This window comes from Heteronotia binoei, chromosome 17, assembly GCF_032191835.1.
Source record: "Heteronotia binoei isolate CCM8104 ecotype False Entrance Well chromosome 17, APGP_CSIRO_Hbin_v1, whole genome shotgun sequence".
Lineage (NCBI taxonomy): Eukaryota > Metazoa > Chordata > Lepidosauria > Squamata > Gekkonidae > Heteronotia > Heteronotia binoei.
The window spans coordinates 17919455-17933994 of record NC_083239.1 but is presented as its reverse complement, the minus strand read 5'-3'; the positions used below and the strand labels follow the sequence as shown (position 1 = coordinate 17933994).

General features: G+C 50.3%; 1 protein-coding gene across 5 annotated transcripts in view; it reads right to left on the bottom strand.

Moving 5' to 3' along the window:
• The window catches only part of KCNQ4 (potassium voltage-gated channel subfamily Q member 4), a 167649-nt gene that overhangs the window by 39394 nt on the left and 113715 nt on the right, over positions 1 to 14540 (bottom strand). For all 5 annotated transcript variants that reach the window (XM_060258209.1, XM_060258210.1, XM_060258211.1 and 2 more), the window contains exon 2: positions 3438 to 3528. In XM_060258209.1, the coding sequence (XP_060114192.1) occupies positions 3438 to 3528 (91 nt within the window). The remainder of the gene's footprint in view (positions 1 to 3437; positions 3529 to 14540) is intronic.

The following is a 14540-nucleotide window of genomic DNA, read 5'->3' as shown; positions in this document are numbered from 1 at the left end:
ACTCTTAACATGTTTCCATCAGTTAAACCCTTGATTATAGCCCCTCTTGCCTTTTCACTGTTGGAGTCCCAGGTTCTCTGCTTTGCCAGGTCATCATCTCCTCGTTGGGCATCCTGGATAATGTCCATAATCCTGTTTCAAGAAGGTGACTCTTCATTTGTTCTCTCCAAATTAGATAATTGTTCTCCATGAGCCTATCTATCAAGTGACCATGCTGTGAACCACAAGAGGTCACCATCTTTGTTCTCAACCGCTCATACCAAGAGCCTCGGGCAATCTTTCTACCTTTAATCAGAGATGTGCTTAATCTAGGCCACCATAACCCCTGCTGGCAGAGTAATTAACACAGCCTGCACAACCTGATTCAAGAGTAGATAAAGGTTTCTTTAGGAATTAACATACTTAATAGGAAAGAGGAGAGACAGGGATAGGTTCCTAACTATAGCTGAGAGAGGCTAAGACCGAGTGTGGCACTTCTGAGAAGAAGGGGGAAATTTCCCTATGAGTAGTGATCTGGAGATAGACAAGGAATGAGACTTAACAGAAGAGAAGGTGCTGACCTGACTATTCTACTGGTCTTCTTGCTGCCCCCTTCAGGGCCTTCTTTATACTCCAGCCATTGCCCTTTCCAACAATTCTGATTCAGGGGTCAGGGATGCCAGGCCTCCTGCTATAGTGGGAGACCTCCTAGGATCCTAGTGCTTTGGGGAATAGAAATGGAGGGTGTGCTGGTGAGCAAACTGACCTCAGTTCTAGTAAAAACTGGAAGTGACATAGAAGATACTCCAGAATTTACAAAAAATCTATGGCAAAACCATAGAGTTTTTGTTAATTCTAGAGCATCCAGTGATGTCATTTCCACATCAAACCCTGCCCCCAATTTCTCCCAAAGGTTGCTGGCTGCAGCCTGGCAACCTTAGCTCAGGATCAGGACTGAATGGACCAAGAGAGAGTCAGAGGACCAAGAGGATGGGAAGGCTAATAGAGAATGCACATGTAATGCAATAAATTCCACATATTAACTTGAAATAATTAAGCTGAGCTGTGGCTGCCTGCTGGTCCCACATCAAAAGGAGGCCCTGATGGATGAACAGAAAACAGGTCTGGAACACCCCCACATCCCCAATCCATTCTCTGGTGGTTGTTGGATCACCTCAGGATTTTATTTATTTCTATAACCCTGTTTCTATTCTGCCTCATTGCCTCGGGCTCAGGGCAGGATGTCCTTGGTTTCCTTTGCTTCTTTTTCAGAATCTGTTTGGTACCTTAGTTCAGGACTCCTGAGTGGGGGGGGGGGGGGGGGGAGGAAGTGAAGCCTGCAGCTTGATGGCTTCTGCCAAAGTTTGATGGGAAAGTCAACGGAAGCGCCGGCAGCCCCGTCCTGCGACTCCGTCTGGAACAGCCCCCTTGGGTCCCTTCCTGCACCCTCCAAACAGAAGTCAATGAGGGTGTACTTTGCTGCTGCGTCAGCTTTGTCCTGCTTCGTCACCTCTCTGCCCCTTTATTTTTTTCGCACAAACAAGCCCCTATTAAGTCACACGGCCTTTCTTAATTTAGTCTCCATCTCCATCGGAAGAAATCTAGCATCAGCCGTTTTTTGACAGTTTGGGGGGAAACTTGCTTTTCTAAAGTTTTTCTTTCCCTCAGTTTCAGCTCCCTCTACCTTGCCTCACACACCTTTCCCTCTCTGTCATTCACATTTTTTTAAACACAGACTGACCTAGCACCAGATGGCAGGTTAAGAAGTTATACAATAGAAGACTTGCTAAATCAGCCCAAAAGCCCAGCATTTATCCTCCAACCAGGACCAAGTCAGTGTTCCCAAACAGTTTCCCTGTTCACACATTACAGTGAAGACACATACATACAAGCAGGTATGCATGTATACCAGCCTGTAAGATAAAGCCAACACACGTTCGCTTTACAAATGAAATTGAGGACCAGTACCTGGATAAACATGAGATTTAAACCACACGTTCGGCTGTACATGCAGTGAACATAACATGAGAATAACTCAACACAGAGATAAAGAAATATCAAGTGTACCATGGAGACACATTCACTGTAACTTGTGACCAAGTCAGTGATAGCCCGGCTCCAGGTGCTTCTTACCCACATTTAGTATTCTGGGATATCCTCTACCCCCGCATCCAGAAATACGGCTAGTATTTCTTTGCTTGTTGGTTTCCCCCTCTGAGCAACTTGCAAACAATAGATCTTACTGAATCTGCTGGACAAATTACATTCTGCGGAAGACAGGTGGGTGGATTCTGATGGTGAAAATAAGCATGGCAGAAGAGGAATCAAGCCAACCTGAGCAGCTGGAATTAAAACATTTTTAAAGGAACAAAATTAAAATTTCAGTTCCTCCATGTTTAGGAATGCTATCTGGATCTTTCATGTCCAGAGTGGGACTGTGATCCAGGGGCAGAATGACCACTTTGGATGCAGAAGGTCCCAAGTTCTAGGCACAGTACCTCCAGCAGAGCCCCTGGAGAGCTGCTGCCAGTTAAAGTAGACAATGCCAAACTCAAAAGATCCACAAAGTAAGGCTCTATGGGTCAGCTTTTCATGTTCTTGGGGAAAGACTGTGGCTCAGTGGCAGAGCACCAGCTTTGCCTGCAGAGGGCCCTAGGTTCAATCTCCAGCATCTCCAGTTTAGAAAAGGATCAGGTGGTGTGAAAGACCTTGACCAGAGACCCAGGGCGCTGCTTCCAGTTAGAGGAGACAAGACCAACCTTGATAGACCAATAGTCTGAGTTGGTATAAGACAGCTAGGAAGAAGCTTGGTGTTAGGGCATGTAGTTGGCATGCAGAAGGTCCCAAGTTCAATCCTTGCATCTGTCTCTATTTTAAAAAAGGATCACAGGGGTGATTTTAAAGACCTCCAACTAAGATTCTAAAAAGAGGCAGCCAGTCAGAGGAGACAAGATTAGCCTTGAGAAATCAAATGTCTGTAGAAAGTGACTTAATGAGTTCAAGTCCCAAAATGTTTTGGCCTGGTCCACAGAGCAAGTGAAAGGCTGTGTAGGCACCCTTAGGCCCTACCACGGCAGAAAAGTCTTACTACCTCACTAGAGAGAGGGCAGGATGAGTGAACAATTAACCTTGAGGGTTTACTAGGTGAGCAACAAGACAGCCATCCACAGGTGGATCTGCCATCACCTGCCCCCCACTTGCTGAGGAGAAGGCAGGGAGCTCCCAAAAGCAAAATGGCTTCCTCTCCTGCCCATCCCCAAACCTTTCCCCAGAATATGTACTTTACTCCTTTGTGGGCAGTTTAAGAGACAAGTCTGCCACTTCACTGGAGAGGAGAGAGAGGGGGGCTGAAGGGCAGTGGGTGGGAAGAATCACAGGAGGAAAGAACAGACTGGGGGGAGGGGCACACAGCAGAGAGCAAGACAAATGAGAAGGAAGCCAAGGAGGCCCCCCCTTACCAGGATGAAGAGACATTGGTTGGCGAATTTTTGATGTTCTGGGATGGTTGAAAACACAGACAGGACCAGACAACTGAAGACCAGCAGAAATCTGGAACAACAAAGGGAAGGGAACATTGGGTTAGCATAGGCTGGCACCCTCAATGTCCGCTCTAAAACCAGTACCAATGGAATGGATTCCTTCCTCCATACTGCACCCACTTATTGCTTCTCTCAAATCCAGGCACAATGTAATCCTATTCTATGACACAGATTGTTCCAGGGACTTGTCAAGGGCTAAATGGTGAAGACTTTTTTATTTTGTGTGGCATTCCCTCTATGACCCCTCCTTCTAGCCCTAGGTTTGAATTGTCATTTTTATGTGTATTTTATTGTACTGTACACATATTTGAACTTAGTTTTAATGATTTTTTTGGTTTTGTTCAGGTCTTCACGGTTGTTTTTATTAGGTATGTCTTTAATCTGTCAGCTGCCTCAGTGGCCCTGATGAGGGCAGAGAAGTGGGGTGTAAATTTCTGCAAATAAATACACAATAAATAAAGCAGGGTTGCACTGGGCTGTTCCAAATATCTGTTATTAAATTAAACCCAGTCTCAAGGAAAGCAGATTGCAGGATCTCCTGGAAAACATTGTCTTGAAAAACATGACTTCTTCATGCTCAAAGTATTGGGAAAGCAGCGTGGGGGGAGGGCAAAGACAGACCCATTTTGAATTGTCCCGACTCTGGATGCTGCGGTACCCAAACTAAAATGGTTCTCTGGAAGGCGATCTGTGCGTGCATGCAGAAACTCCAATCCAGCAGTTTCCCAACTTCAACATGTCTGGAAGATGTCTTGGTGGACTGCGCTCTCTCTCAATCAGTGTGGGTGTCATGTGGGTGATTTTCTGCCTGAGGCACCAAAGTATTTTAGCTAGCCCTGCCAACAATCATATAGAATCTAAACTTTAATGAGAGCTGTAACATACCCGCTCAGCTGCAGAAGGCATGTTGTGGCTGTAGATGGCAGCAGAAAGCCAGAAAAACCTCCCAAGGTCACCATTACTAGAGGTGCAAAAAAACTTTATGCAAAACTTTGTGGGCAGTCATTCTCCAGTCCCTATGATGCCAATCCACTCCCCCATTCCTGAAACAAGCAGCATGAAGCAAAAGATGCAGCATTTCAGCAGAATACACCATCTTCTGCAGGCGGGGGAAACACCATTTCTGAATGCTCCTCAGGTAAAAAATAACCCACAAGTTAATGCACTTCTTAGTTCTTTTTGCTCTCTTTAATGCTAGGTTTCTCCTTGCAGGGAACTTTTTACTCACATAAATCCATGTCAAATTTCTACCTGGAAAAAAAAGTCCATCAAGATTGGGGGAGGGGGACAAGAACCCTGTTATGAACTACTGCTATCTTCATTGAACGGGTAAACCACATAAGAACATTTGCTTTCTTCCAGAAAACTGAGCTCTCTAGCTCTATGAAGCCCTCTGGAACTAGGAATACTAGCAAATCTGCAAGTGAACATCTCTGCCAAGTGAACAAATTGTTTTTGACAGCTCTGATCTCTCACAAGCAGAGCCTCACCTCTCCTTATCCCACCACTGTCCCACACGAGCAGCCTGGTGAACAGTTTCGCACTTGTGCCACAGCTGTGCTGGTGGAGCTCCACTTCCTTCTGCCTTGCAGCTACTGTTCCACATGCGCAGCTGGTGAAATGAATCCCCTCACAGAGTCTGCATGATTGCGGACAGGTAATTAAATGGCAACCATGGAAGAGGACACCTGTCTTTTTGCCATCAAGCCACAGCTGGACTTCTGGCAAAATCTCAGGGGTTTTCAAGGCAAGAAAAGACAGGTTGCTTACCTGTAACTGTAGATCTTCAAGTGGTCATCTGTGCATTCACACTCATGAGGCAGAACATTTGCGCCGATCCCTGAATCGGTACCTAAAAAGCCCGGGATTTTTTCGCACTCGGCACCAGTGGGCATGCGCAGGCGTCCCAGTATGCATGCTCACCGGCGCCAGCGCGAGGATCCCGCCAGTTCCTTCCTGACTGCTGGAAGCCTTTACTGGAGGGAGACCGTCAGCAGTGGGGAAGAAGGGCGGGTAGTGTGAATGCACAGATGACCACTCGAAGATCTACAGTTACAGGTAAGCAACCTGCCTATCTTCTTCGTGGTCTCTGTGCTTCACACTCATGGGAGATTAGCAAGCAAGACATACCTGGAGGCGGGAAGATGGTCAACCGGAAGAAACAGCTTGCAGCACCGCAGTTCCCAAACGAGACCTCTGTTGAGCATGCACGTCCAGCGCGTAGTGCTTCATAAAGGCATGCGGAGAAGACCAGGTGGCAGCCTTGCAAACATCCGTCAGGGAAACGCCTTTCAGGAACGCCACCGACGTCGCCATCGCCCTTGTAGAGTGGCCGCAAATAGGCCCAGGCAACGGCTTCTTAGCCAACAAATAACACAGTTTAATAGTCTCAGTGAGCCATTTTGACAGCCTCTGAGACGAAATCCTGGAACCTTGGAACGATTTAAGTAAAACAATAAAGCACGCTTCACATCTAGAGCATGCAACCTACGTTCCTCATCCGAGGAAGGCGTAGGGTGAAAAGTGGGCAACCAAACTTCTAGGTTGAGGTGGAACTGAGAAACCACCTTGGGGAGAAAAGAAATATCAGGAGCTAACGAAACTCCAGCTTCCTAAAAAACAAGATACGGGTAGTCACAACGCATCGCCGTGAGCTCCCCCGCACGACGTGCTGATGTGATGGCTACCAAAAACGCAGTCTTCCATGAGAGAAGCTGTAACGAACACGTGGCCATCGGCTCAAAGGGACGACGAGTCAGTCTGTCCAACACCAAAGTCAAATCCCACAACTGTGGGGGCGATCTGGATGAGGGATGAAGCCTAAGCAGACCCTTCAAAAACCTCTTAGAATGAGGGTGTGCAAAAACAGAATGTCCCTCCACTGGTTCATGGAACGCAGATATTGCTGCCAAATAAACCTTGATGGAGGAAAAAACAAGGCCAGCATCCACAAGAGATAACAAAAACTCAAAAATTACTGACAATACCACCCTTTCGGGAGAAACTGAAGGATCAACTAGGAACTGAAGGAACTTCCGCCACTTCCTATCATAGGAAGCGCGGGTGGAAAGTTTCCTGCTATTCAGGAATATGTGATGGACTCTGCTAGAGAACCCACAGGGTCGATAAGCCACGCTGTCAGCTTCAGGTGAGGCACATTGTGATGGAGGACATGACCTCCCTGAGCTGACAGAAGGTCCGGCTGCGCCGGGAACTGGTAGAAGACCCCCCCCTCGCCAACTGGAGCAGGATCGGGAACCAGTTCTGGCGAGGCCACCAGGATGCAGCATGGTCTCTCTCTTGCGATTTTGTTGACCACCTTTGTCAACAACGGCAGAGGCGGAAACAAACATAGGAACCGACCTTCCCACGGAAACAGCAGACCGTCTCCCAACAACTCTGGATCCACACCCCCTCTGGAACAAAACAGAGGACATTTCCTGTTCTCGGCTGTGGCAAAGACATCCACCTGAGGATACCCCCAAAGCTGAAAGACAGGTTGGAGGAAGTGCCACTGCAGTTCCCACTCGTGCGGGGAAGCTGTGCCACTGCTGAGTCTGCCTGCAAGTTGAGGACCCCAGGGAGATGTGCAGCCTTCACGAAGAGGTCGTAGTCCAGGCACTCCGACCACAGGTCCAATGCCAATGCGCAGAGCCGTCGAGAGACTGTCCCCCAACTGTTGATGTAGCACAGGGCAGTGGTATTGTCCGTTAGCAGAGCAACAACCTTCCCTGCCACCAGGGAGCTGAAAGAATGCAGAGCAAAATGAACTGCCAGCAGTTCTAAATAATTTATGTGGCAGTGAGTCAATTTCAGAGGCCAAGGGCCCCCCACACACAGACCATTCATGTGGCCCCCCCAACCCCACAAAGATGCATCTGTTGTGATAGTCACAGAAGGTGCAAAGAGATGAAATGGAGCTCCCTGACAGACGTTGCTCTTTGACTTCCACCATTGCAGAGTTTGAAGAGTCACGAACATCTTTCGAGGCGAGTCTCTCAATGGTCGAAACTGACGAAGAAACCAGAGTTGTAGGCCTCTCATCCTCAGCTTCGCAAAAAGTAGCACGCTTGTCGTCGCTGCCATCAGCCCCAGCATCCGCTGCAGCTGCTGCGCTGTGCCCCACTTTCAACTTCGCAGAAGTTGCACAAGGTTGATAATGTCCACCGCTCTCTGCTGAGGCAGGAACGCACGATGCAGGTTCGTATCCAGCAAAGCCCCTATGAACTGAACTGTCTTTGATGGAGTAAGGTGTGATTTCTCCAAATTGACCTGCAGACCCAAGGTGTCGAGAAGACGAAGAGTGACGGCAATGTGGGATGACAAACTCTCTTTCGACTCCGCCACAAGGAGTCAGTTGTTGATGTATGGAAAGACGACTATTCCTTGAAGCCGGAGATGAGCAGCCACAATGCTCATCATCTTCGTGAACACCCGAGGTGCAGTGGACAGGCCAAACGGAAGGGCTTTGAACTGCAAGTGTTGAAAACCTACTGCAAACCAAAGGAAACGTCTGAACGCAGGATGGATGCTGATGTGGAAGTAGGCATCCTTGAGGTCCAGCGTTGCCATCCAGTCCCCTTGGTTGATGACGGGCAGGATTGTTTGCAGAGTGGACATTCTGAACTTCTGGTACAGAATAAACTTGTTGAGATTCCGAAGGTCCATGATTGGTCTCAAACCCCCATCCCGTTTGGGAACCAGGAAGTAATGAGAGTAGAAGCCTCCCGTCTTGGCCTCCATCGGGACCCGTTCTATGGCTTGTTTCTGTAGGAGATTGCTCACCTCCGCCAGCAAAGGTGGGGAAGGGGGTGTGGTGATTACCATGGATTGGGTCAGAATCTGAGCGAAGTCTATTCTATAGCCTTCCGCTACGATGGAAAGCGCCCACCTGTCCGTTGAGATAGACTCCCAGGCCGGTAGGAAAGGGCGGAGGCGGATGGATGAAGAGAGGGTGAGGATGGTGACGCGTGCTATGGGAAAGTCAAAGGCCCTGCTTTGGGGGGCAAGTGTCCTTGGACTTGCCAGTGGTCTGAGAAGCATATCGGTTCCTATTGTTCCTCCTGTATGGGGACTTGCTTTCCGGTTGAGCAGAGCGAGGTCGCCACTGTTGTTCTGGGGAGAACATCTGGTAAGGTTTCTTAACCCAGGGTTTGTGCCACTGTTTCGATTTGGGAACTCTGGAAGGAGCCTGGACACCCAGGTTCTTGGAGGTCTTTATGCTCTTATCAATTTCTTGCAGAGCAGTGTCAGTAGTAGTGCTGAAGAGGCCTTCTCCCTCAAAAGGCAGATCCTCCACGAAGGCCCTGGTGTCTTGCTGGAGGGCTGTTGACCTCAGCCAAGAGTGGCGTCGAAGGCAGACGGCCAACGTAATCGTTTTCGTGGAGACGTCCACCATGTGCTTTGCTGCAGCCAATTGTTGCTTGGCGACAGCAAAGCCCTCCTTCTGCAGCTTCTTCGCCACCGTTCTTTTCTCCTCGCTCAGGGAGGACAGGAAGGAGGTGAGTTGATCCCATACCGAGTATTGGTATCTAGCCATGCATGCAGCATAGTTATATACCTTTACTCCCAGAGCCCCTGCAGAGTAAAATTTCCTCCCCACATTATCCAACTTCTTCCCTTCCTTATCTGGTGGGGAAGAATGAATCTTGCGAGCCTTTGAGGATGATGACACAACCACAGAATTCGGCTTCAGATGTGAGAAGAGGAATTCTGCCCTAGCCTCTTGGACCGGTACATATGGTCCAGTCTCCTGGGTGACACTGGAGTGGAGGCAGGCTTCACTGCCTGAAGTATCACCTTCGTCACAGGTAATGCAACTGCCGTAGACGTGTCTCGTTGCATAATATCAAAGATCGTATCATCCACGATGGGTTGCGGCTGTGTCACTGGAAGGGAAAGCAAGGTCACCATCCTCTTTACCAGGTCCCCATATGACTTCAGATCCTCCGATGGTGAGATAGGAAGATCTTCAGCCATATGCGACACTGGCAAAGACTCCAGGGCCCTGTCCAGATCGTCGGTACCGACCTCGGAGTCCGACGATGAGGACTCTCTTTGCAACAAATGTTCTGAGAGTATCGGTGTCGACTCTCTGATGGGCGATCGAACCGCTACCGACGAGCGTGAATGGACCTTCTCCACTGCTACAGCAAGCCTGTCAGGCGGGATGGAGATCGATGCCAAAGGGCAATGCCTGGAATGCTGGGAGAGTCTCGACATCTGGGATGCCTCAGATTGCCGGTCCCACTCTGCAAAGTCCCGAGGTGGGTACCATTGGTACGGCGGATAGGGGTACGAATATGGAGGCCAGTGGCACTGATCCCAAGGTGGTAGTGGTGGGAAGCGACGAATTGCCGTCGATGGTTCCAATTCCCTTCGACCCCTAGCCTGGTCCATCGGCTCTGACAGCTCTATCGGTGCCGACCCCTCAACCTCAGAGACTGAGTCACTCTCACTGCGCCGCCTCGATCCGGAGAAATGGGATCGCCGGGTGAGATCGATCTCATGCTCCGATGCCGAGAGACGGAGTTGCTGTGAAGCGCTGCCACTCGTCACCGAAGGGCTGCGACATGGGGACGCCAAGATCTTTCTTGGGGGAACAGCCATCGATGCTGAAGTGTCATGAGAGGGCGAAGGAGTGTGGGACAATCTCTTCTGCTGCTTCTCCTTAGACTTCGCTTTCTTCAGTGCGGATGATCGGGTCCCCGAATCATCCCGACGCTTTTCCGCTGGGGTGTTCACCAACTCTTCAGAGGGACGCTTCGTGGAATGCCCGCACTCGATAGGCATCTCGGTCCTGATCAGCGATGTATCAGCCGATGCGACCGTGGGGGCCGTGGTCTCTCCCATCGGTACCGATGAGCCCAATGCCATCTTCTGCAGCCAAAGTGCCGATTCGACCAATGCAGCTGAAAGCCTCGCTGCTCGATTCTTGCGCGTTTGCTTGCAGAAGCTCAAACAATGCGAACAAGAATCCACACTATGCCCCTCGTCCAAGCAGAGGAGACAGAGGGAATGGCTGTCGGGGGGGGGGGGAATCTTCTTCCCGCAGGATCGGCACCTCTTAAAAAAACCCCAACGTCTTTCCATAGACGCAAGGAAAAAACCCGCTCAGGAAAGCCTCTGAAAGGAAAAAACCAGGGAGAAAAACTAAGCCCCGAAGGGCAAGTCCAACAACAACAACCTTTTTTTTTTTTTTTTACTAACTAACTAACAACTAACTACACTAAGAAAATAACAAACGGGCTATATACAACAATGATAAAGGCAATCCAACGACTACCTTACCGACCGGGGACACGAAAGGGAATCCTCTCAGCGCAGCGGTCAGATAGGAACTGGTGGGATCCTTGCACTGGCGCCGGTGAGCATGCGTACTGGGACGCCTGCGCATGCCCACTGGTGCTGAGAGCGAAAAAATCCCGGGCTTTTTAGGTACCGATTCGGGGATCTGCGCAGGCGCTCTATCCCATGAGTGTGAAGCACAGAGACCATGGAAGAAGATTGAATAGAGGTGGTTTGCCATTCCCTGCCCCTGCATAGTAAACCTCTGCCTTGCTGGTTTCCCATCCGAGCACTAACCCTGCTGCTTATCTTCCAAGATATGACACAGTCAGGTCATCCAGGTCAAGGCAGGGAAAGAGTAATATTCTCAGTAGGTGGAAGACTATGAGTCTCATGAGGCTGTGCAAAAGGTTGCCAATCCAACAGATCAATCATTAACATTAATAATGCAGATTCAGATTAACAGCACCCTGACCTCAATAGCCCAGGCTAGCCCAATCTTGTCAGGTCTTGGAAGCTAAGTAGGGTCAGCCCTAGTTAGTACTTGAATGGGAGACCACCAAGGAATACCAGGGTCACAATGTAGAGGCAGGCAATGGCAAAACCCTCTGAATGTCTCTTGTCTCAAAAACCCCACAGAGTTGCCATAAAACTTGACTGAATGTTCATATTCACCCCATCCCAATTCAAATCTCTAGCCCTTAGGGCTGCAGATTCAGCCTACAGGAATCTCCCAAGCCAGAAGGCAGCTAAGGAAAATACGAAATGGTCACAGAACAAAACTTTAACTGTGCAACGGCAGGGCATTCCCCTCCCCTGACACAGCAGAAGCAGGAAAAAAAATAGTGCAAGCTAAGGAAACACATGGATATTCACATAATTAAACTCTTGTTTATTAAGACAGTAAGGCTTGCTTTTTTCCCTCCTCCCTTGCAAGGATTCAGTGCGCAGTGGGGGGGGGGGGAGCAAAGACTGCACCAATGTATCTGGAGAAAAGAAGAAGTTAAACTCAAATTGGGGGAATCAAAATGTATTACATTATTGCTTTAGTCCCAATTATGCCCCCCAGCTTCTCTCATAATACTAGAGCCTGAGGGTCACTCAATGAAAGTGATCAGTGGTCACTTCAGGACAGATCCAAACTGCGGCCAGGAGAAAGGTTCGTGGATGGGACTTTCCTGCCTTCTCCCCACCCACTGAAGCTCATGAAGCGCCCCCCCCTTCTGCTTTGGGGCTCTAGGGATTTGGGGGGAAGAGGACAAAGCAGAGGGGGGAAATCAGCAAAAACTGTGCTCTCTCCGTCAACAAAGGTGCTATTCTGATAGCGTATGTGATGTCACAGCACTTGCAAATCCATTTTCCGTTCTTCCCACTACAAGTAATTCACAGCCACAACAGACATGACTTACCACTCATTCAAGTTGATTTGTTTGTTGATAGACTCATGGTCCGTTAGTGCAAGTTCACCACGAGAGCAAAATGGAACTTCCCCATTCAGAGGCAGTATATCTCTACGTATTACGATGCTGGTGACAAATGACGGGAGGAAAAGCTGTTGCTTGCTTGTTCATGTCTGGCATATTGCTGCCGGACAGGAGGCTAGACAAGATGTGGAGTTCTGATCTGATCCAGTCAGGTTCTCCTTCAGCTCCTAGCACTTTCTGAACTTCACTCCGAGGAAGAAACATTACATTGAGTTTAGCCTGGATTCACTATGGGAAAACTGTTGCAAATCTGGCAACTATACCCGATTCTTTTATTATTTATTTTTGCTTAACATTTCTATCCTCCCTTTCCTTATGGTTCAACATAAGTTAAAAACTTTTTCAGTCAAAATAGAAATAATATAACATCTCTCTCCCCCCCCCCCTTAAAAGATGGCTGCCATTTAAACCCCTCAAAAGCCCTGGCAAACATACAAGGCCTCACGGCACTTCCTAAAGAGCTCCAGGGAAGGCCCCCTCCCTTCACCTCTTCAGAGAGCCCAATCCTCAGAGCCAGAGCCTCCATGGAAAAGGCCCTGAGCTCTGGTCGATGACAAATGGGCCACCCTAAGCAGTGGGAGGGCCAACAGATAACCTCTCTCCCTGCCTTCCTCTTGGGCTTTTTGCAGGCCTAGGGAAACCCAATCTCACCCCCCCCCCCCCCCCCGCAATCTAAGGGACCAAATATTCACCCTATCCATGGCCAGCCTTCAACACTTTTCCCCTCACTCCCGGAGAGCAGCAAGGGAAACTGCTGATGGCAAACAAGCCATAAGGGAGTGAGAAGACAATATTACGAGGGCTTTGTAGAATGATCAGTCGGGCCAGAATTTTAAATATTTAATTGCTAAAAAGAGAGAGAAGCTTTGTGGCTGTTCTCTGGAGAACGGTGCAAGACAGCACTCGCACAGCGGGCTAGGTGTTCAGGGTTCCATTATAGTACTAACGACAGAGTTAGCCAGGGACCCTGACAGAAAGGCTGCAGAAGGGGAATGGGCAGGAGGTGGCTCACACGCAGGGAGGCCGGACTCCAGGCTGGTTCTCCAGCTGAGCTCCTGGCAGCCCCGTAGCCAGAAATTTTGGGGCAGGGGGGGCCCCAGGGCATAAAATTGGGGGGGGGGGCATGGAGGCTTGGCTGCTTTTTCCAGCGGCCAGCTGCCTGACTCCAGCTCACTTGGTCTCATACTCTTGGGGGTTGGAAGAGCCTGGGGGGAGTGGCAGCAGCGAAAATGGGGCTGCGGGGAGAGCAGGGGAGGCAGAAGAGCCCGGAGAGCGGCAGCAGCGAAAATGGGGCTGCGGGGAGAGTGGGGGAGTCAGGGAAAAGCCCAGGGAGAGCAGAAGTGGCAAAAACAGGGTCGTGGGGAGAGCAGGAGAGGCAGGGAAGAGCCTGGGGAGAGCAGCAGCAGCGAAAATGGGGCTGTGGGGAGAGTGGGGGAGGCAGAGAAGAGCCCGGAGAGCAGCAGCAGTGAAAATGGGGCTTCAGGGAGAGTGGGGGAGGCAGGGAAGAGCCCGGGGAGAGCGGAAGTGGCAAAAACAGGGCTGTGGGGAGAGTGGGGGAGGCAGGGAAGAGCCAGGGGAGAGCGGCAGCAGTGAAAACTGGGCTGTGGGGAGAGTGGGGGAGGCAGGGAAGAGCCTGAAGAGAGCGGCAACAGCGAAAACAGGGCTGTGGGGAGAGTGGGGGAGGCAGGGAAGAGCCTGGAGAGAGCGGCAACAGTGAAAACAGGGCTGTGGGGAGAGCGGGGGAGGCAGGGAAGAGCACGGGGAGAGTGGCAGCAGCGAAAATGGGGCCATGGGGAGAGCGGAAGAGGCAGGGAAAAGCGCGGGGAGAGCAGCAGCAGCAAAAACGGGGCTGCAGAGAGACCGGGGGAGGCAGGAATGGGGTGGGAAGAGCGCAACGCAAAAATGGGGTAATGAGTCATGGGGAAAGGAGGGGCCATACAGGAGGAAGGGGGTTGGGTGGAAGGGCCGTGCCCCCAGGGGCCTCCACAGCTATGGGCCTGGCTCCCGGACCGGCATCCCCTCCTGCAGATGCATATCTATTCGGGTCCAAGACAAACCCCTGTGACCAGGGTGGGTTCCAGACTTTGATGGGCCCTGGAGAGAGTGCTTAAGGCCCCCTCTCCCCTCCTCTGCCCACCACCAGGGTCCCCACTCACACCTCCCCCCCCCCTGCCCCCAGCCACATACCCCCCCATCTACCTTTGCATCTTTCCCCTGCCTGCTCGTGACCCCGTGCTCCTAGCCCCCTGCA